Source organism: Rutilus rutilus, assembly GCF_951802725.1.
Source record: "Rutilus rutilus genome assembly, chromosome: 21".
NCBI classification, from domain to species: Eukaryota; Metazoa; Chordata; class Actinopteri; order Cypriniformes; family Leuciscidae; genus Rutilus; species Rutilus rutilus.
In genome coordinates, this window is record NC_140226.1 from 18,213,895 (window position 1) to 18,233,964 (window position 20,070).

Below are 20,070 nucleotides of genomic sequence, written 5' to 3' on the forward strand. Positions count from 1 at the left end.
TTTATCGGAGCGAAGTCGGAATCATTTCAGCAGCGCACCTCCTGTTTGAACTTTCACCCCTTCGTTTTCTTTTGTTTTGATGTCGCAGAGCATCATTTAAGCCACCAAACACCAGTTTTTACTGTCTGTTTACTAATGACGCAGTCCTAATGGACACACTGAGTATGTTTCAAATACGTCGATCTAACTGCTGGTCAAATGTAAAGCTCGTTTAAAATCTGTTTTCAACTGAAGCAGTCGTGCTAACTCGTTGACGTTAGCTGTCCAGCTTCAAGATGAAGCTTTATTTACTCCCATTTTTCTAATATCCCCTTAAAGAACGGGTCGACAGTCAATACATTCAACAACTGAGTGTGGTTTTAATTCCTCTGACGTCTTTGAGAAGGTAACTGTTGTTAATTGTTTTGTTTTTTAAAGATAACGTTAATGTTGGGAATGCTTAGCAACGTCAACGTTCACTCGCTATCATAGCAACGCATGTTACCTTGTCAACTGGATAACAGCCAGACTAATACAACTGATTAGTACAATTGCCACTAGGCTATAACTTAGCCTATGTGCTTAAAATATGTCATATGTTTACCGCACCCGTTGGTCTGTGGTTGCATGTTATTGTAGAAGAATCGACTGGATTCACACTTTACAAATTGCTTGTAAACTTTTTTGTTTCTGTTTAAGGTCAGTATTATGTTAGGTAACGTTAACGTTATATAATTCGTTTATTAAATTTACATATGTAAGATCTTCTGGTTGTGTTTTATTCACAGCCTGTTTGGTCTAGTTTAAGACAACAGAGGACGACGGTGTAGATCTTTCAATGGGCGAGGAGAAGCCAGAACCTCTGGATTTTGTGAAGGACTTTCAGGAGTACCTGAGTCAACAGACCCAACATGTCAACATGATATCTGGCTCTGTCATCGGAGGGAAAGACAGTGAGGATCTCCAAGGAGGTAATGCTTAGAGGGCCTTCCAGTGTGTTGTTTTAGACTTGACTAAATATGTTCCCAAAAAAGAAACTTCTGTCATTACTCACCCTTATGTCGTTTCAAAACTGTAAGACTTTAGTTCATCTTCAGAACACAATTTTTGATGAAATCTGAGAGATTTCTGTCCCTCCATTGACAGCTACGCAACTGAAACTTGGCCTCTTCAAAAAGTTCATAAAGAAATTGTAAAAACTAATCCATATGAATTGAACGGGTTATTCCAAATTTCCTGAAGAGACTCGATCGCTTTATATTCTTCGGTAGAAGATTGAATTTAGGCTTTTATTCACAGAAAAACATTTAACGTTACCAGCAAACATAAACAGAAGCTCAAACGTGCTTCGTAACACGAGAATGAACCTCATTGGGTCTGGCGTGTCAAGCGAACATGTTTGAGCTTCCATTTACCACAACTGATGTGTGAGTTGATGAATGTTTAATATGTGAATAAAAGCCTAAATTGAATCTGTTCATCATATAATCTGGTCATCGTGTCTCTTCAGAAAATTTGGACTAAACCGCTCAATTCATATGGATTAGTTTTACAATCTCCTTATGAACTTTTTGAAGCATCAAAGTGTCACTTGCGAAGCTGTCAATGGGCGGACAGAAAGCTCTCAGATTTTATGAAAAATATCTCCATTTGTGTTCTGAAGATGAACGAAAGTCTTACAAGTTTGGAACGACATGAGGATGAGTAAATAATGACAGAATTGACATTTTTGGGTGAACTAACCCTTTAAGCTGTCATTCGGTAGGTGCTAGTTTGAGACCAAATGTTGGTTTGTAGTTATTTATAAACTTTTAAAGTTATCTATTTGAAGTATTTAAATATTTTTATTTAATCATTTATGTCTTCTTGTTCTAGCCACGCTGTAGGGATCCCAATGTTGTTACTTTTTTGTTATTTTGGAATTAATTAAACAATAAATTAAAGGTACAGTATCTTTTTTGTTCGAAATGAACTAAATTGTAATAATTTGTCAATACATCATCAGTCCTTCTTCCAAAACGTGTTTTTGTCTTACTCTGATTCACTATGGTAAGGGCAGGATGGTTTTCACGGGAAATTGCATACATGCGTCACTCGCCGTGAGTGTCTAGTCATATCCGTAAGATAGAGAAAAGTTTCTCCAGCTACTTTGTACATGGTGTGGGAGAGGCATAGGTTAGTTTTCACAACGAGCGAGAAAGGATGACCTGGGGCAGGCTAAATCTCAAATCACCCCTTTACAAAAAACGCAGAATAGAATCTGCTGACAGTTACAGATCTTGTATTAAAACTAGAATCTTGACTTTGCTTTTTGGAGATGGCGAGAACTGAGGGATTTGAAATGTTGTAAAAGTGAAGTGGGGATGGTGCTTTTTTTACTCAACATGTAAGGCATTTTATTGAACAGATAAATTGCCATGTGTAGCTCTCTAACAGAGTTCGTTGTAAAGCATTAACTATTGTGAACAATTTATTAAAATTAAAATAAATAAAAAAGTTACATATTTTACCTTTAGGTTATTTTATTATAGATTAACATGTCCAACAATTTTCTCAACGTTTGGATTCATGCCTCTAATTCTTAAAAAAAGTGTACCTTATTTGTGGAAAGTGCATGCTGATTCTAGTGTGCTGAATGCAAAACTCTAATATAACTTAATATATATCTTCATGTGTCCCATGTCTTGATCTTAGTTATTTTCTGTTACTTTTCTTACCTTAAAGAACTTGGCCAGAATGGCCTGGAGCACCCAGCAGTGGACATGTCCTTAGAGGATAGTTCAGGGATGTTAGTGGATGGCTTTGAGAGAACATACGATGGCAAACTCAAGTGCCGCTATTGCAACTACGCCACTAGAGGCACTGCAAGGTTAATCGAACACATTCGCATCCACACAGGTAAGACTGATCTTTAACTTTAGATGCTCTTTGGTCTTTTCATCAGCTTACCAAGTACATGTTGAGATGTTCTCTATCTCTTCCTCCAGGTGAAAAACCCCATAGATGCCACTTGTGTCCTTTCGCCTCAGCGTACGAGCGCCACCTGGAGGCGCACATGCGCTCTCACACGGGTGAGAAGCCCTACAAATGTGAGCTGTGCTCTTTCCGCTGCAGCGATCGCAGTAACCTTTCTCATCACCGGCGTCGAAGACACAAACTTCTTCCCATGAAGGGCGCGCGCTCTGCTATCTCACACCGAAAAATGCTCAGTGTCCTCCAGAAGAGAGGAAACTCTCTGGGTTATGGCCGCCGGCTGCTCATCAACCTCAGCCCGCCATCCATGGTATTGCAAAAGCCCAACTCAGAGCAGCACCACTTGGGTGACTTCGGCCATGATCTGCCTCCTCACGCCCACCTCCATCAGGAGGCTTTTAACAGTCTAGGAAAGGATGCGCAAATTGGTGGAGCAATTGGAAGTGGCTCTAGGGAGGACCAGGACATGGTCTTGGACAACCCGCTGAACCAGCTTTCGACTTTGGCCGGTCAGCTTGCCAGCATCCCGTCTGAAGCCCAAGGTGCACCGGTATCTCCCGGAGCGGAATCTCTACCCGACGAAAAACCCACATTCCTCGTGCAGCAGCCCGTGATGGCACCCGCTGCCGTCTCTGTCGGCGCGGCTCAAGCTTCCTCTCCCATCACCCCCGAGCCCAGACCGGCAGCGCACAGTGGCTGTAGCCCAGGGGTGGGACCCTGCAGCGAGAGAACCAGCACTCCCAGCGGTACCAACAGCCAGCCAGGGACGCCCACACCAATACAGGACCCCCAGATGCTCCACCATTGCCCCCACTGTCACATATATTTCCCCGACAACATCCTCTACACCATCCACATGGGTTGCCATGGTTACGAGAACCCTTTTCAGTGTAACATATGCGGACACAGATGCAGAAACAGCTATGACTTTGCCTGTCACTTTGCAAGAGGCCAGCACAAATAAGGACACATGGCTGTTACTTTGCCCTGTTTTACATAACAATAATACAATTATAGTATCTGGAACATTCCAAAGACAAAATTGGGTGACTCTGCTTTGTAACTATTTTATTGGAACTGTTATTGGTATGTTATGAAGAAGTCAGTAAGCCACATTTAGGGTGTACATTTTTTGGTCTTTGAAAAGGCAAGAAATGTGGATGGAACTACCATCCCATTTTCCCAACTTTACAATCATTCAGAACACAGATTTTGCCTCAACTCTTTTTTTATAAGTGCCAGAGTTCAGTAATCAGTGCCTACAGTTATTTTCTGAAAGTTGACACTTTACATTTTTTGTATTATTATTATTATTATTATTTTTACATTTGGAATTCAGTGACATGAACGACAGTAAATGTTATGGCTATTCTTGCGCTTTAGTTTAAATGTTGTAACTTGACATTGCCACATTTAATATTTCTTTCCTCTAATTTATGATAAATGATCACAAATTATTACTTGCTTATTGGTTGAGAGAGCTACATTATTTAGGCTTAACTAAGATCAATAAGGTTGAGATTGAAAATGAAAATATATAGCACAGATAAGTAACCTGGCTGTTTAGCAGTGAGAAATAGTGTCCTGTAGGATTGTTGTTCAAATTGATCATTTTAGTGACCCGAGGTCTTCTTACTTAGCACCATAGCACATGGCTGTATACACTGGTTTTGTAAAGCAGTGTTAATGATTGTGTTTGAGCAGTGTGGGCACACTGTTCTCTCTTTCATTCTCTCGCCCTCATCGCTACCACCTGTGCCATGCTGTAGATGTTATTTGTAATGTTTTTGGAAATGTCTGTGGTGCTACTATTTAAACATTTCATATCTGCATAATGAACTAAATTATCAGAAAAGTATTGAATAACATGTTTTGGTGGATTTGATGTTGAATGTCAATAAACCTGACTTATGCGACGTGTGCTTCAATGATTGTTCGTTCTGTCATTTCATTCTCAAATTACTAATTATAATTAGATAAAAAAAACTAATTACGTCTACAATGTGTACAGTAAGGATGAAACAAGTTTCTCCTTCACATGAATTATGACTGATTAGCTGAACGGTCCATTACATTGTCTTCAGCCACCTGTATAATTTGAGTTAATACCTGTAAAATTAGAATGTCCATGTCATCATTGGTTTCAATTTCCTAGTTCTTCACTGGTAAGATGTGACACATTGTAACACCCAATGTAATACTGCACCATTCCGTTTAAGAACAAATCATTTAGAAGGTCAAACTCAAATTTAAACTCAATGTGCAAGTCAGCAGCAGGATATGGAGCCTGGGGCTTATTTAAATATCATAGTTTACCTTTTCGCTGATATTTTTGCTGTAGAAGATCCTCCGTAAATTTGTTTTCACCAATGAACATGCTTGATCCACGTTTTTCATGACAATGACCAGGGGCAATGCAGCAAAATCAGGTTTGTATATTCTGATTCATTTTATGTATTTTCATTTGGCAAGGATTAGGCCTTAGTTCAAATAGAAAAAACACTTGTCACACGCATCTTGAGGCAAACCAATAGCACTGACATGTTATAAGATATTTCAGTGCAAAATGCTTTCAGTTAAAACAGCTCAAACATGCACTCTATAGTTTGACAAGCTTAAAGCCCATGTTGCAGGTTTTTTTTAATTTTTTTTATTAATATAACCTTGTATGAAAATACCATATGAAAAGTAAATGCAGGATTAAAAATTGTTTTGCAAGACATAAGGGCACAAATTTAATAGAAAACGTGACCGTTCCCTTGACCGTGTTGAAAAAGCGCTTTTTTTCACCAACGCGTCATATGACGTCACATGAGGTAGTCGTTTGGCTCTGCGTTCGCGCTCAGTGCAGAGATAGGTTGGTATTCAGTAGGAGCGGTCATGATTCAGTGTGTTTTCTGTGCTTATTGTATTTCAATTAATCATCGTCGTGGTAAATGATTGTGAATTATGGCCTGTCAGGACATCGAGTCCACAGGTTTCCGAATAAGGAAAAGGACGGTGCAATCTTCCGTGCCAGTGTGCGTTTTGTGCCGGGTAAGAGACGGGACTTCACTTCATGCTTCTGCTTTGAAAAACGCGGTAGTGTGTAGCGTTCACTATAGACCGAATGATTATAACTTAATCCCGGCGATATGTGCACACTGTCCCAGCTCCTTCATCGGGTCGCCCGGTCCGCCCTCAGCATGTGGTTCGGCCGCCAGCGGGAAACATGACGCTCACGGATCCGTCAGAGATCACTTATTGTACATCTGTTTTAGAAAATGTGCCTTGTCTTAATTTAATTCATTAACATATCCTACATAAACTTGTAATGTAATGCATTTACGTGTTTGTTATTAGTCTGCAGCCGACACTATTATTATTAATATAAATATAATATATTATGTTCTATAATTCATTTTCAATCTGTACAAACCGACTTTAATGTTTGTGTTGGCTGTTTCTACATATAAAGTTTTTATACAGTAAGACAGTTGTGATTGTGATCATTTTTTTATTCATCATCACCAAATGGGTCAATTCAAAGCCTTTATAAAGTCCCTCTTCCTCTGGAAACTGTCTCCTAATGGCTGACACACACAACACATGCAGGTAAGGGTCTAAGTACTAGCTTTGCTATTGCCTGATACATGATGATAATAATCTGTACAGTATTGTGATCTGAGCATAGTGTTATACATATCGTCGGCTAACGTGAATACATCTATAAGCTAACACTGTTCTCCTCACACCACAACTCACCGTTGTTCTGTCTAACCCTGGCCTGTCCTGCTCACTTGGCTTCATATCAGGCTCATAATTATATGATATCATCATATATATCAATTATATATATATCATACGAGTAAACATTTAGGCTACAATTCCCCCAGCTTTCCGAGCTGTCATTGCGATCCATTGCTTTCCTATTCGCTAGTCGATTTTCTTTGACCGCTCTACCTCATGTTACGTCACTTCAGGTTCGGCGGTTTAAGCGATTTTCAAATGCGGAAGTAAAAATTTCTCACAAAAATGACTCCAGAAGCCTAAATAGCGTTTTATAAGTATATGTTTATATTTAAATCTAGTTCCTACATTATTTTTCTATACATTGGCTTACTGGGTACTCTAACCTGCAACATGGGCTTTAAGCCTTGTCTGTGAAACTTGGGGATAAAGTTTCATATTAATCTGCTTTCTAAAATGAAATTTCATTCATTTAAAATGTTTCCATGGTGCCTTTTATGTCTTGTACAGTTTTAACATTTACTATAAATGTGCTTAAGATGATTAAATTACCTCCAAGGAAATGCAACATCTTAAATGCTATAGGCTGTTAAATGCATATGGGCTATAATGTTATTGTCTCTAAACTGCTAAAGCTGGTTTTATTACAAGATGATGTTTGAATGAATGTATTATCACTGGTAAACTTGCTTTTGATTTAAGTCTTTAGACTGTTGATGAAAGAGCAACCAAAGTCTTAGACTTTTGACTTTCTAACAAATATCTCTTATTTTTTCCCAAAACACTTTCATCTGTGAGTTGGATTCTATCAGCTGCTAAAATGTACAATATACAGTAGACCTTATCAGAGAGTGTTGGCTCCTTAATGTATCATCTGAGGATAATGGTTTTGTTTTTGTAAAGCTATTTTCAAAAAATGCGCAGGGATTATGTTATAAATAAAACTGCAAAATAAATATTTAGCTAGTGTTCTCTAATCACACCGTACCTAAAACATACAATGGAAATGGGATGTGAACTTTGAAACTTTTACCACCAATTCTGTCACTCTTCACTGCTTGTTATCCATCATTTGAAGGCATTGTTAACAGTTTATGAAACTTGATTTTCCTGAGCCATTTGGACCAACAACCAAGACCCTCAAGCAATTCATATCTTTTTGGCATGGATTGATTGCTTTAATGTCTTGTATTAAAGAGTCTTTTGAAGAGTATATTTGCACTCTTCATCAGCTTACCAAGTTCATGTTCTCTATCTATACTTCCAGGTAAAAAACCCATAGATGCCACTTGTGTCCTTTCACACATGCGCTCTCACACTGATGAGAATAGTATCCTGCCTCCACAATTGCAGTAACCTTTCATTAAAACACATTTGAAGTGTAAAGATTGGACTTTGACAATGTTAGAAATGCAGCTGCAATTTGTAACGGAGGTCAGCGTGTGAAGGCCAAGTAGGCCTATATTTTTTCAAATATAATTTTTTAAATCCAGTTGAACTGTTATGATTCAACAAACCAATGACAGTGTCAAATATTCAACAACAAAACAATTTATTCAGTAAGAAGATAGTGTAGTCTATTTTCTTATTTACAATTTTTTTTAGAAGAGTATAATCATGCTTTTAAATTCTGGTCAGGAATACTGTTGGGTAGATGCTTATTGTTTCATATAGCTACTGATTCTGCAGAACCTCAGCGCCATACGTGACAGCAGTTTCAGGCCAGAATTTGGTTCTGCAGAATCATATGTGACAGCTTTATAGTTACAGTTAAGACTTTCTGGGGGAATAAAGTAGTAGAGTCAGAGCAACCACAAAGTAGATTCAGTAAATTGCACATGATCCACATCATTGTAAAGGCATACAGTGCAAGATTGGTTAACATAAATATCACAAAATGAGGAAGTCTCTGAACTTTGGGGGTCAAATGAGCAAATGAGGTTTACGGAATTTAGCTAACCAAAGTCTATTCAAAATTATAAATAAACAATGATGCAAATAAATAAATAATTTAAAAAACTGCATGTATGAAATTATAAGCTATAATAAATCAGGCCAAAATGAAACAGATTATAGAAATATAAATAATTAAAGACATAATGTAAGAAATAAATTGCAGCCTCTGGCATCAAGTTGTTGCTGGTAGTAATTTACAGAAACAATTTTTTACTGAAATATTATTTAAAAAATATTATTATAATTTTTTTTTACATTTTTCTGTTGTTTTTTATATTGAACATATTTTCTACCCCTAAATCAGAAACCCATTTGTAACTTTTTAACTAAAACACAATTTAAGTCACTTTCCTCATTCATCAAACAGACTCCATGCACATTCACCACTTGATTTAGAGCAGTGGTTCACAAATCATTTTTCTCTGAGTTAAATAATTTTACTGATTCCTTGTCTAAATGACAAACAAACTATCATGTTTAGTTAGTATTCATTTAATTTTCCTTGACTTTGTTTGTTTCTCTTCAGTGTTCTGTTTACTTTGTTCCAGCCACTATCAGTTGTCAGATATTAATTTAAAGTGGTGGTTGATTATGATTTCACTTTTCTAACTTTAGTTAGTGTGTAATGTTGCTGTTTGCGCATAAACAACATCTGCAAAGTTACAACGCTCAAAGTTCAAAGCAAAGGAAGATATTTGTTTTTAAAGAAATAGTTTTTTAAGGACTACAACAAACGGCTGGTAGGGACTACACGACATTCCTCCCGGGTTAGTGATATCAACAACCCTAAAATGTACATAAACCCCGCCCCGGGAACAACAGTCCATGTTGAGAAGAGGAAGAGTTTTTGTAGTCGAGCACATTTGTGAGTCTGCTCAAACTGTCGCATCCGTCTTTTTACATGCAATACATACTGTATTGCATGTGAAAAGTAGGCTACAAATGCAATAGCATGTCACTCTGTATGTTTCTTACAACAGTTCCCACACAAGCGATTTTATAGATTATCATGACAGAATATCCTAATCAATGACTTGAAGATAGTTAACTCCACATCAGCAACATAAATTCATCAACTAACCATTCAGAAACGTCCCAGAAACAAACACACACACACACACACACACACACACACACACACACACACACACACACACACACACACACACACACAGGAGCTGTTGAAGCTCCGCCCTCTGTTCTGGGAGCAGCAGCTCATTTGCATTTAAAGGGACACACACGAAACAACGCTTTTTTACTGACCCTTAAAAAGGGCCAACTTTAACATGCTGTACAAAATTATCTGTGGGGTATTTTGAGCTAAAACTTCACATACACACTCTGGGGATAACAGAGGCTTATTTTACATATTGTAAAAGGGGGCATTATACCACCCCTTTAACGAAAACACCTGTTTGTAATTAAGTCACCTTGTAAGTTCCTCTGTTTCTCACGGTCATTGTCCGGTATTGTTTGTACATGGCGCACTGCTTTGTTTGCGTTCTTGTTATTGCATTGTCTAAGTTTTCAATGTAAATAAATCAAGTTATATATATGAGTCTACTTTGCCCACCTTCTTCATCCCTGGGATAAAACATGACACAAACAAAAAAATTAAAAAATACATCCATTAAATTTAGATAAGAGATTTGATCATGGTGTCCATTATGAATATAGCCAGTATTTTGGTTTAGTTTTTTGTTTCTCTCTGTACCTTTATGTCATCCCTGCATCCATTTCACCATATTATTTTCCATATTATTTTTTAATGCAATGCAAAATGTTTTGCGTTGATTAGTAGTTATATATATATAAATACATTCTCTTGACAGGCAGCAATTGTAAGAATCCTATTAGTATTGTAGTAAGTGACTTGCTTGGTTCAATGATGGCAAAATAAAACAAAATAAAAATATATATATTATATTTCACTGAAATAGACAAAGAAGTGCATCTGAAGAAGGATTGCTTTAATGAATAAAAGAAAATTGCATTCAAATCAATTTGCTTAGGAAGGATAATATGATTTGATTAATGTTACAGATGAGAAATAGAAATGATGATGATCAAATCACTCTTCTGCCTCAATCTTCTCACGTTGTCTGAAAACACGTCTCTGCCCTGCACAGTGAAGTAGAATACTAATAATTCAAACTTGGACAGTAAGAGATGTACAGGAAATTATCCAAATGTACCAGCTCAACATTTTAATAACATTTAAAATATTGAATGGAAACTGTAAATATTAATTAAAACGTTTAAAACTTTTTTTTTAAATTAACATTATTTTGAATAAGCAGTTTTAAAATACAGTTAAATGGATAGCTGACAATTCTGACTTTATTCATTCTACTTATGTTGTTTATCCTCAAGTTGTTCCTAAGATTCTTCAGAATTTTCCTTTTGTGCTCCACGGAGAAAGTAACAGAACATGGGTTCGGAAAAACATGATGGTGAATAAATAATGACAGAATTGTCACTTTTGGGTGAATTATTGCTTTAAATCTGTGAGACTCAGAGAGACCTCTGACCTTTGAGTTTGATTGGCCCAAGCGTCACAGTATTGGTGTGGTAGGTGCTGTCAAGGGATCTCTTGCGACGGAAGCGGCAACCTTGGCGGCAGCGAGAGTTGTAATCGTTATCGGGGCAGATGATCACTTTACACTGCAGGTACACGTAGGCGTGAGTCTGGAGGAACTTGAAAGCCTGGAAACTGAACCGAGCATAATAGTGCTGACCGCTGGTGTAGGAATAATATGTGCTGTCTCTGGGACATCTACAACCGAGGAAGGGAAATTGAGATAAAAAAATTAATTCTGAAAATAAATGAAGTACAGTCACACACTGAGTTGTTTTCACTATTAGTTCAAATGAGTACAAGAATATATTTAAACTAAAAGCAACAGAATTCTTAATGATGTCTTACATCTCAATTAATTCCACTGTCACATACGATATGATGAGGGCGTCACATTTAAAAATGAAAAGGTCTCACCCGTTACGTAGCAGGTCATAGGAATGATCTTTGAAGTCAGTGGGATTTGGAGATGCTACACAGGTGTCCAGGAAGAGATCCAGGCTGTTGTCAGGCCTGTTTAGCTTGACTTGAACATACAGAAGCTGGTTCAGGTTCACTTCATATGGAGAGTCATAAATTTGTTGGTAGAAACTGCTGGAGGTGTAGAAGGCTATGCTGGCATTGAAGCGCCCCGTTCCTGTGATGTTGGCACTGATGATCTCCTTGGCCTTGTAGAATATCTGGACCATAGTGTCCGGCTCCATTCGGCAGCCCACATGTAGTAGGAAATGTGACTGACGAGTGATCTCACCCGACTGAGACTGAGATGCCCGCACATTGTTGGTGTAGGACACATAGCCGTTCATCATCTAGGAGAGAGAGACAGAGGGCAGGTGATGTTGTGTGGTAAACATGCCTCTCAATGATGCTTACTAGCCCGACACAGCAAATTCAAGCATTAAATGCTGGATCTGACACACATGTAGATCATACCTTTTTGGCGGTTCCACAAGTGTTGAGAGAGAAGCTGAACACAACCTCAGTACTGGTAATACTGGGTCTGCAAAGATGATCATCCACATAAAGATCATTTCCACTGTATCCAAGTGAGTTCAGGTAAGACCGTTGAATGACAATGACCATGTTGTCTGAGGAGCAATCCACACGACCTGCAAAGCAAAGAGTTTCATCCCCTCAATGTAATTTTGCACTTTTAAAGTATTTATTTAAATTCATGAAAGACAAATGTGCTGCATGTTTTAACTTGCTTGTGTATATTTGTCTTTAAAGCACATTTAATTTTATAAAGAGAAAACTCTAATATGGTCAGAGAAGGGATGGAATGCATGTGACAGCTATTCAACCTTTATCTGCAGTCAGAGAGCTTGTGAAATGGGCCTTGAAACCATGGCTGACACCAGAGTAGTCACTCCTGAAGACAACAGTCAGGTATCGTGAAGAAGAGTGAAACACCTGGTGGGTGGTGTCATTGAAGCAGACCTTTCCCAGCTGTGAATGACCAGTGGAAGAGCCGTCATGTATAGAGATGTAGTCACAGTTACAGCAGCGCTCCAATCTGAAAGAAACAGAAACAGACTAAATGTTACCCCAACCAGAAAAGAGGAACCTTATTGAACAACGCCGTTCACCATCTGCCCTTCGGAGGACAACACCACCCCTACTCCAGACCCAGAGCCCAGTCGCGGACAATGAGCCAGTAGAACCATCTGAGCCTTACCCCGCCCCGGAGCCTGAGCGTAGCGATACATCTGACCAGGTGCGCGAGTCGGCAACATTGCCTGTCCCCAAGGGAGTACTCGTGGAGTACGAGGGCATGGAATGGAGCCCCGCCACTGATGTGACTGTGAATTGGAGGTTTTTGAAAAGGTGATACCCCTTTTCCCCCTGCCCCTGCTGGTCCCTCCTAGCTTAGAACTTCCTGTGTCCCTAGAGTTCCCTTCCAACCTCCCTCTCCAACCTCCTTAGCCTAAGCCAGCCTGTTCCCCAGCCCCTGCCTTGGACCAGCTCTGCCTCGGCGTGAGGATCCCCTGTCTCCGCCTCCTGCCACCGAGCCCCAAACTCCACCTCGGCACTTCGACCCATCAGTTTTGCCTTGGCTCCATGCTCACTCGTCTCACCATGGCCCGTCATGCCACCAGGTCCGCCGGGCTCCCATGTCCCTCTGGCTTCGCCTAGGTCATGCATCACCCTGGTTCCGCCACAGGATTTCTGGCTTATAGCTGCGCCTCTGCCCTCCATCCCTTTGGCTTCACCAGGCTCTGCCTTCCCTCCACCTCCGCAGTTGTCCTTGGACGCCCTGGCTACACCACGATCTTCCGGTTCGCCGCCTCTGCCTCGCTCCCATGAGCCGTTAGCTTCACCTTGGCCCTCCAGACCTGTGGTGTCACCCTGGATCTGTGTCTCCACCACGACCGGCTTCGTCGCAAGAGAGTGCATATACCTGGTCCCTCCTCCCAGGCCTCCACCATGGTTCCATCCAGCGAATTTTCCTTGGATCATCTTACTGATTGTGGCCTGGGTCCCTGCCTGACTACTCCTGCTCCTGGCTCCCCCCACACTCCACTCCACACAATTTTTGAGATGTACTTTGGAATCAGTAACCGACTACAATTTATAAGTAATCTACCCAGCATAGAGAGATAGATTGATGTCTAGAAAGATAAATAGATAGATGTCTCTCACTTACTGCACATCAACAAATGACAGGAAGATCCTCTGTCCTTGCTGAGCAGAGAGATACCACACACAGTAGGCATTGTCATGGTAATAGTTTGGGTAGTTTGGACTGGAAAACAGCCCAGAACCATACAGGTGTCCTCCACACTGAGGGTGAGAAACTGGTAATCATGAAGAAACAAAATGTGTTCAATTTTACAGGTTACAAACAAGTTTCATAAGAATCAGATTATAATGTTATCTGAATTTAGCTTTAGGCATTACAAAAACACTACAAAAACTAGTGACAGTAGTACCTGTTGTTAAGTCTCTCCATGTTGTATACGATGGGCAATACCCTGATTAAAGGAAGGAAGATAAAACTGAATGAGTATGAACCAGAAGTATCATGTTTGAGTCTTCAAGAAGTGGTTTAGACTAAAATGAAGCCCATGGCCTTTTTCTTTTCATTTATCATATTGGAATAAATACCATATTCTGACACATTGGTGTTATTCAGCAATAGATGCTTCAACTCCACGGTAAGTTTTAACAGATCTTTCATCTGGTTTTGAAGCACTTACAGTGAAAGTCAGGGCAACAGTTGCCATAGTACTGACAGTCGTGGGTGCATGAGCAGCTGCTGAAGTTGTATCCACAGTTATACATGCAGGAGGGAGATTCTGTATCAGAGGGAGGAACAGATTTTACTCATAATGTCATCAATATCTGTGTGTGATGATTACACATTATTGGGTCACATATTGGTGTGTATATTTAGTTAGAAAAGCAAAACTCATTCAACTGCTCCATTTCATGTCATTAATCTCATCAGTGTCCCTTAAATTCAACTAAATGGCAGCAGCACCTGTTGTATCTGGCCAGTAAGTTGTTGCTGTTGTTGGTCCTGTTGTTGAGCACAAGCCTGTTTAAAGAAAATAGATAAAACTGAAAAGGCAAGAAATAACACTACGAGTCTCCTTTGATTTAGCAAAATCCATTTTGTCATAAGAAATACACTGACCCATGTGCTCACTTACAGGAAAGATTATTAATTTTGTTTACAGTATTTTATCTTTAAGTGTCTGTCAGATCAAGGGGAACTCACTGTCATAGTCAGGGCAACAGTTGCCATAGTTATGACAGTTGTAGGTGCATGAACAGCTGCCGAGGTTGTATCCACAGTTATACCTGCAGGAGGGAGCTAGAGAGAGGAACAGAGTTTACTCATGATGTCATCAATATATGATTAATGTAACTGAATGGCAGCAGTACCTGGTGTATCTGGCCAGTAAGTTGTTTCTGTTATTGTTGCTGTTGTAGTTGAGCAGTGGACTGTGAAAAGAGAAGCGATAAAACTGAAGAAAAAAAGTAATTCTACATTGCCTCATTTGGTTTACCAAGTCCATTTCATCATAGTAGGCTAAATACAATGAATCATGTGATCATTGCAGGAAAGGTTTGTGTTTTTGTTTATAGTATATTTAAAATGAAACTGTCCTGATCAAAAGGAACTCACTGTAGTAGTCAGGGCAACAGGTGCCATAATGTTGACAGCTGTCGTCACATCCACAGAGAGGAAAACTTTGGCCACAGTTATTCTCACAGGAGGAATATTCATCTGTTGATATATGAGAAATATGTTTTTGAGAAATTATTGCACTTTTCAGATGATCATCTATTGGCATTATAATATCTTATAAACTAACGTTACAGGCAGGTCTTGACTGCATTACAGTTATTACTTCGCCAAACGATTTCAGTTATTTCAAAGGTCCTTACAGCCAACAACAGCAAAATAACCAAAACCCACAACAACACTGACCAAGCAAATAAATATAGTAAACAATAGGATAAAAATGGGACAAATGATTTGCATGCTTTTTGCCACAAAATTACGTTTTATTATGAACGGAAAGCATATAACGTTACCCAGCAAACACAGACCGTTGGCACAACGTACCCAACCTTCTAACAACGTTTTAACAACATGGCCACAAGGTTGCTATAACTACGTTGTGTGGTGAAGGTTGTTACAGCAGCGTTGTCACAATGTTGACATTGAACCACCGTTCAGGGCCATTGCTTAAGGTTGTGCCTAGGGTGTGTGGACAACCACTGGACGACATATGTAACTTGCTCGTCACTGCCCTGAAGCGCGAAAATCAGCCTTTTGAATTTCAACTGATCGTTGGGCCGTCTCATTCTTCATCAAGCAAGGATACGTGAGAATTGCGTTTAATTTACTTCAGCTAAATAGGATAGTAACTAGATGTATGTCCGCCGCTCAGGCCTGCACTGGCTTTCCACAAAAATAAATGACTTGGAGCAATTTGGCTGTATTGCGTGTTTATGTATATACCTAAAAAAAGTAGTAGTATGTGCATGTCTGTCTGTGTGTGTGTGTATGTGTGTGAGTTTGTGTGTGCGCATGTGTGTTTGTGTATGTGTGTCTGTGCACGTGGATTTGTATGTGTGTGTATGGGTGTGTGTCTGTGCGTGTGGATGTCAGTGTGTGTGCATGCTTGCGTTTGTTTGTATTCCTGCATGTGTGTGTGTGACAGTATCATCCTAAACCAGCAACCCTTCGCTCAACAGCACCATCTACAGGCCGATGAGTGTACAGTCACTAAATGTGCACATAAATGAATTTATTTTATACCCCCAGAGGATGTCAAGTTAATCATACACATGAAATATGGTGCAGTTCTGAACATCTCCACTGAAGATAGGGGCGATTAAAGCAGAATAATATTGCATTTTCATTTTTTATGGGAGGGGCGCAAATCACAAATGAGTGATTATGTGCTAGGTTGATGTGGGCCCTTAAGACCAACATACCATAAAAATGTCTTCATCCTCGGTTCCACGGTTCAAGTAGTTATTTAGGAAAAACTGCATTTTTTGGGTTTGGGGGGGCCCAGCACGGGGGGGGGGGGGGGGGGGGGGGAGTGGCCCCCAGGGACCAAACGAAATTTTTCCGTAAAAGTCTAGTGGGGCTACATGCCCACCAAATTTCATGTTCCCCGGTGTTTCGGTGTCCCTGGTATCGTTGACGGAAAATTCAGTAGATTGACGAAAAAAAGAAAAAAACAACAACTTTGACAATCCCTATATGATAATTATATAATTACATAATTATTCAAACACAACCTACAACTTCCTTATCTGATGTGAATTTTTTTTGAACATCTTCTGGTCAGGTATGACAAATATTTAACTTTATGGCAAAAGTATGGAGCCAAAATGACTTTAATGATGAGTAACGTTAATTGATTTCAGCACTCATTGAACAGGCAGCGACGCGTAGCCTACTTGTTGCACATTAATGTTTTTTACTTTTTTTTTGTTGTTTTTTTGGAAAGGCACAGAGAATTTTTTTTTTTTTGTAACTGCTCGCACACCTGTTTATATTTTCCTTTGATTTGTCGTCTCATTCGTTTCTTTGCCAGATTTTCGAATGTTTGCTCATGCTAGTTAGTCCACTCCCTGTATAATATGTTTTTTGTTTTGTTTTTCTCACAAATGTATGACTTTTGGAAGTGCAATTTGATTACCATATGCAGTTTTAATAAAGTTGAATTAGCTAACCTTCTATTGCATTTTTACTCTTCCAAGTGTACACTTGCAGGTGTTGATTATAATGAATTTACTGTTAGGCCCATAAATAATAATAAGGATAAACAATATTTAAAAAGTATATAATTATATAACATATGACTAATTAAAAATGTTGCTGAATGTCGCGTAGTTGCTACAGCCCTGTCACGTCTTACAATTCTACGTTGTTACAATGTTGCGAGCACGTAGACAGCGACGTTGCCATAGCAGAAATGCAACGTGCCACAGACGTTGCCACAATGTAAATGTGTTTGCTGGGCACTGTCTTTCTTCCGCTCTCTCTTCCATTCAAACGCACACACATACAGTACAGAGTGACACACTCGCACAGAAACGTGTAGTCAACTCCTGCTCTCAGTGGCTCAAGCCTCCGTTACTAGACGCTCTAAAATGACGTTTTGGAATTAGCAATGGAGGCTTGTTTAGATGCGTAAGAAATGAGTCCCGAACACAAAAAACCTGACAAATGTCTCGAAATACATAATCTGAATATGTTTTGAGGTGTGGTAACCGTAGTATAAGCGGAGTAATTGACTCCAGGCCGTTACATTTTTTTGAAAATTAACGCACAATGTAGCCTAGGCCTATAATTCGCATTACCAGCTTCGGGTATGTCACGTGCATTATTTTTCTAATAATTCAACGGCACGTTGTCAATTGTTCCTTAGCCTACATAATGTCTGGTTGACTGAGCAAGTAGAGAAAGGAATGATCAAATAAGAGATCGAGTCATTGGTGTACCTTCTGTAGGTGGCCATGTAGTTGGCACAGAGCAGTAGCCTAAAGGGAAAAAATTTGACAATCAATGTAATATCTGGAAATACACTGCATTGCCATATTTTCAAACCGTATACTCAATACTAGAGGGATTTGTGTATAGTATTTGTAACTGGTCAAGAGGAACTCACTGTCGTAGTCAGGGCAACAGTTGCCATAGTACTGACAGTTGTAGGTGCATGAGCAGCTGCCGATGTTGTATCCACAGTTATACCTGCAGGAGGGGAAATCTAGCAGAGAGAGAGAGAGAAACATATTATCCATGAAGCCCTTAATAAATGTATGACTACAATAGCCATTCAAATGTGTGTGATGTTTGACTACAGGGGCATCGGTCTCTCTCAACCCAGGAAACCAGTAAAAGGTTTGAATCTGATAGACAGATTAGATGTAGGTGCACCTGTTGTAGTTGGCCATGTCGTTGTCCTTGAGCAGTAGCCTGTATAAAGTGATAGAATTTTGTTGTACATTATAGCCTATTGTAAATTTAAAGTTACATATATGAACGCATGGATACAAGAGAGATTTGTGAATACTGATTGATCTTTAAGTGTCTGATCAGGAGGAACTCACTGTCGTAGTCATAACAACAGTTTCTATTGTCCTGGCAGGAATCATCACATGAACAAGTGCCAAAGGAGTATCCACAGTTATGCCTGCATGAATTGGAATCTAACAAACAGAGAAGTAGATTTCAGCCATTAGATTATGAGAAGGAATGGGAATCGTAATGATTCAAACAATTCTGCTTTCTTCACTGGTAATGATTCTTTAGTATTAGGAAACTAATTGGAAAGTTGCAAAAGGTGTTTACACAGGCTTTTAATGACTTTAATGAAAAAAATATTACTGACAATATTCATATTTAGCCTATACTTTCATATGCACCAGTCAGTAAGCACATTGATTTAAGCCTTAAATACATTTTAAGGTGTGCATCTGATTCCATAAATAGAAGCTGTTCATAAGTCATTTGTTCAGGAATTAGACTACACCAGTTGCACTGTATATTTCTGAATCATTGCGCTAAATATTTTTTATTCAGTCTGGCATTGTATTAAAAATGAAATTCTATTCATTTTATTTAATTGCTTACCTACAAAGACCCAGCTTGCATGAAATCCTCTTCTTGATACACTGCTATCACTGTAGAAAAGCACAGTCAGACCATTGCTGCTGGAGTTGTAGCGTTTGTTATTGTAGTCTCGTATTTCGTCCAGTAAAGGGTAGAGGGTGGAAGGACCATCAAATACTCTGATGTAATCACAGCATGTTTCCAAACTAGAGAGGAGAGAGAAACCAAACACAAATTAATATATTGCCTCAGAATATTTGAAAACATACATTTAGTGTTCACAAAATCTTTATTTTTGCTTGAGAAGATAAAGGCACACACTTCAGGTCTTCTGTTTCATCTCATAAATTAAGAAATTAAATTTCACACATTCCTTTGACAAAGATCAAGCGACAAAACGGAGAGAGATAATGGTAGATAACGAATGCTTCCTACAAAACGTCGGTGAAGGTCAATAGCACAGTTGTCGCCCCTGTGCTATGAATGCTCCATGTGCATCGTGCGTTATTTGGGTAGTCATTAGGGTAACGGGGGCTGAAAAATTCACCCATCCAGTCTGTCATAGAGCCACCACATGGTCCTGAATACAAAGTCACAACAGTTTACAAAATCACAACAACTTAATGCAGAGACTCACTCCTGACAAAAACTATAGATAGACAGACAGACAGACAGATACCTGGATAACCTTCAGTGGAATACAGCCAGTCATCTTTAAAAACAAAATAAATATATCATGCAAATTGAAGTTTCAACATTGTATAAA

General features: G+C 39.2%; 3 protein-coding genes across 5 annotated transcripts; 1 reads left to right on the forward strand and 2 right to left on the reverse strand.

Moving 5' to 3' along the window:
* The first annotated feature begins 26 nt into the window (after nt 1-26).
* On the forward strand, nt 27-4,884 carry ikzf5 (IKAROS family zinc finger 5). 2 transcript variants are annotated; one of them, XM_084393129.1, is made up of 4 exons: nt 27-385; nt 768-950; nt 2,704-2,877; nt 2,967-4,884. In XM_084393129.1, exons 2-4 carry the CDS (start codon nt 818-820, stop codon nt 3,914-3,916), a joined length of 1,257 nt encoding a protein of 418 aa, XP_084249255.1. In that variant the 5' UTR covers nt 27-385; nt 768-817; the 3' UTR covers nt 3,917-4,884. The 2 variants fall into 2 exon arrangements, with proteins under 2 accessions (XP_084249255.1, XP_084249256.1); XM_084393130.1 differs by lacking the exon at nt 27-385 and adding an exon at nt 414-678.
* A 5,707-nt stretch (nt 4,885-10,591) lies between these two features.
* Nucleotides 10,592-14,007, reverse strand: LOC311280465 (CUB and zona pellucida-like domain-containing protein 1). Its single transcript, XM_084392628.1, has 6 exons — nt 13,863-14,007; nt 12,520-12,731; nt 12,149-12,324; nt 11,633-12,024; nt 11,169-11,413; nt 10,592-10,758 (listed from the first exon to the last, which is right to left on the reverse strand). Exons 3-6 carry the CDS (start codon nt 12,296-12,298, stop codon nt 10,709-10,711), a joined length of 837 nt encoding a protein of 278 aa, XP_084248754.1. The 5' UTR covers nt 12,299-12,324; nt 12,520-12,731; nt 13,863-14,007; the 3' UTR covers nt 10,592-10,708.
* A 1,099-nt stretch (nt 14,008-15,106) lies between these two features.
* LOC311280466 (uncharacterized protein) lies at nt 15,107-19,428 on the reverse strand. 2 transcript variants are annotated; one of them, XR_014625683.1, is made up of 7 exons: nt 19,326-19,428; nt 18,803-18,901; nt 18,630-18,668; nt 18,361-18,459; nt 18,194-18,232; nt 15,351-15,452; nt 15,107-15,166 (listed from the first exon to the last, which is right to left on the reverse strand). XR_014625683.1 is itself a non-coding variant. In XM_084392629.1 (6 exons), exons 1-6 carry the CDS (start codon nt 18,845-18,847, stop codon nt 15,137-15,139), a joined length of 354 nt encoding a protein of 117 aa, XP_084248755.1. In that variant the 5' UTR covers nt 18,848-18,890; the 3' UTR covers nt 15,107-15,136. The 2 variants fall into 2 exon arrangements, 1 of the variants encoding a protein (XP_084248755.1); XM_084392629.1 differs by lacking the exon at nt 19,326-19,428 and having other exon boundaries at nt 18,803-18,890.
* Between the last annotated feature and the right edge of the window lie 642 nt (nt 19,429-20,070).

Excerpts from the sequence above, each read along its gene's own strand:
- ikzf5 (XM_084393129.1), top strand. The coding sequence starts at position 818 with ATGGGCGAGGAGAAGCCAGAACCTCTGGATTTTGTGAAGGACTTTCAG. Across the intron at positions 951-2,703 it reads CAGTGAGGATCTCCAAGGAG|AACTTGGCCAGAATGGCCTG; the intron begins GTAATGCTTAGA and ends CTTACCTTAAAG. Across the intron at positions 2,878-2,966 it reads ACACATTCGCATCCACACAG|GTGAAAAACCCCATAGATGC; the intron begins GTAAGACTGATC and ends CTCTTCCTCCAG.
- LOC311280465 (XM_084392628.1), bottom strand. The coding sequence starts at position 12,298 with ATGGTCATTGTCATTCAACGGTCTTACCTGAACTCACTTGGATACAGT. Across the intron at positions 11,414-11,632 it reads TATGACCTGCTACGTAACGG|ATGTCCCAGAGACAGCACAT; the intron begins GTGAGACCTTTT and ends CCTCGGTTGTAG. Across the intron at positions 10,759-11,168 it reads TGGGCCAATCAAACTCAAAG|GGCAGAGACGTGTTTTCAGA; the intron begins GTCAGAGGTCTC and ends TTCACTGTGCAG.
- LOC311280466 (XM_084392629.1), bottom strand. The coding sequence starts at position 18,847 with ATGATTCCTGCCAGGACAATAGAAACTGTTGTTATGACTACGACA. Across the intron at positions 18,460-18,629 it reads GACATGGCCAACTACAACAG|ATTTCCCCTCCTGCAGGTAT; the intron begins GTGCACCTACAT and ends TCTCTCTGCTAG. Across the intron at positions 15,453-18,193 it reads TACATGGCCACCTACAGAAG|ATGAATATTCCTCCTGTGAG; the intron begins GTACACCAATGA and ends ATATATCAACAG.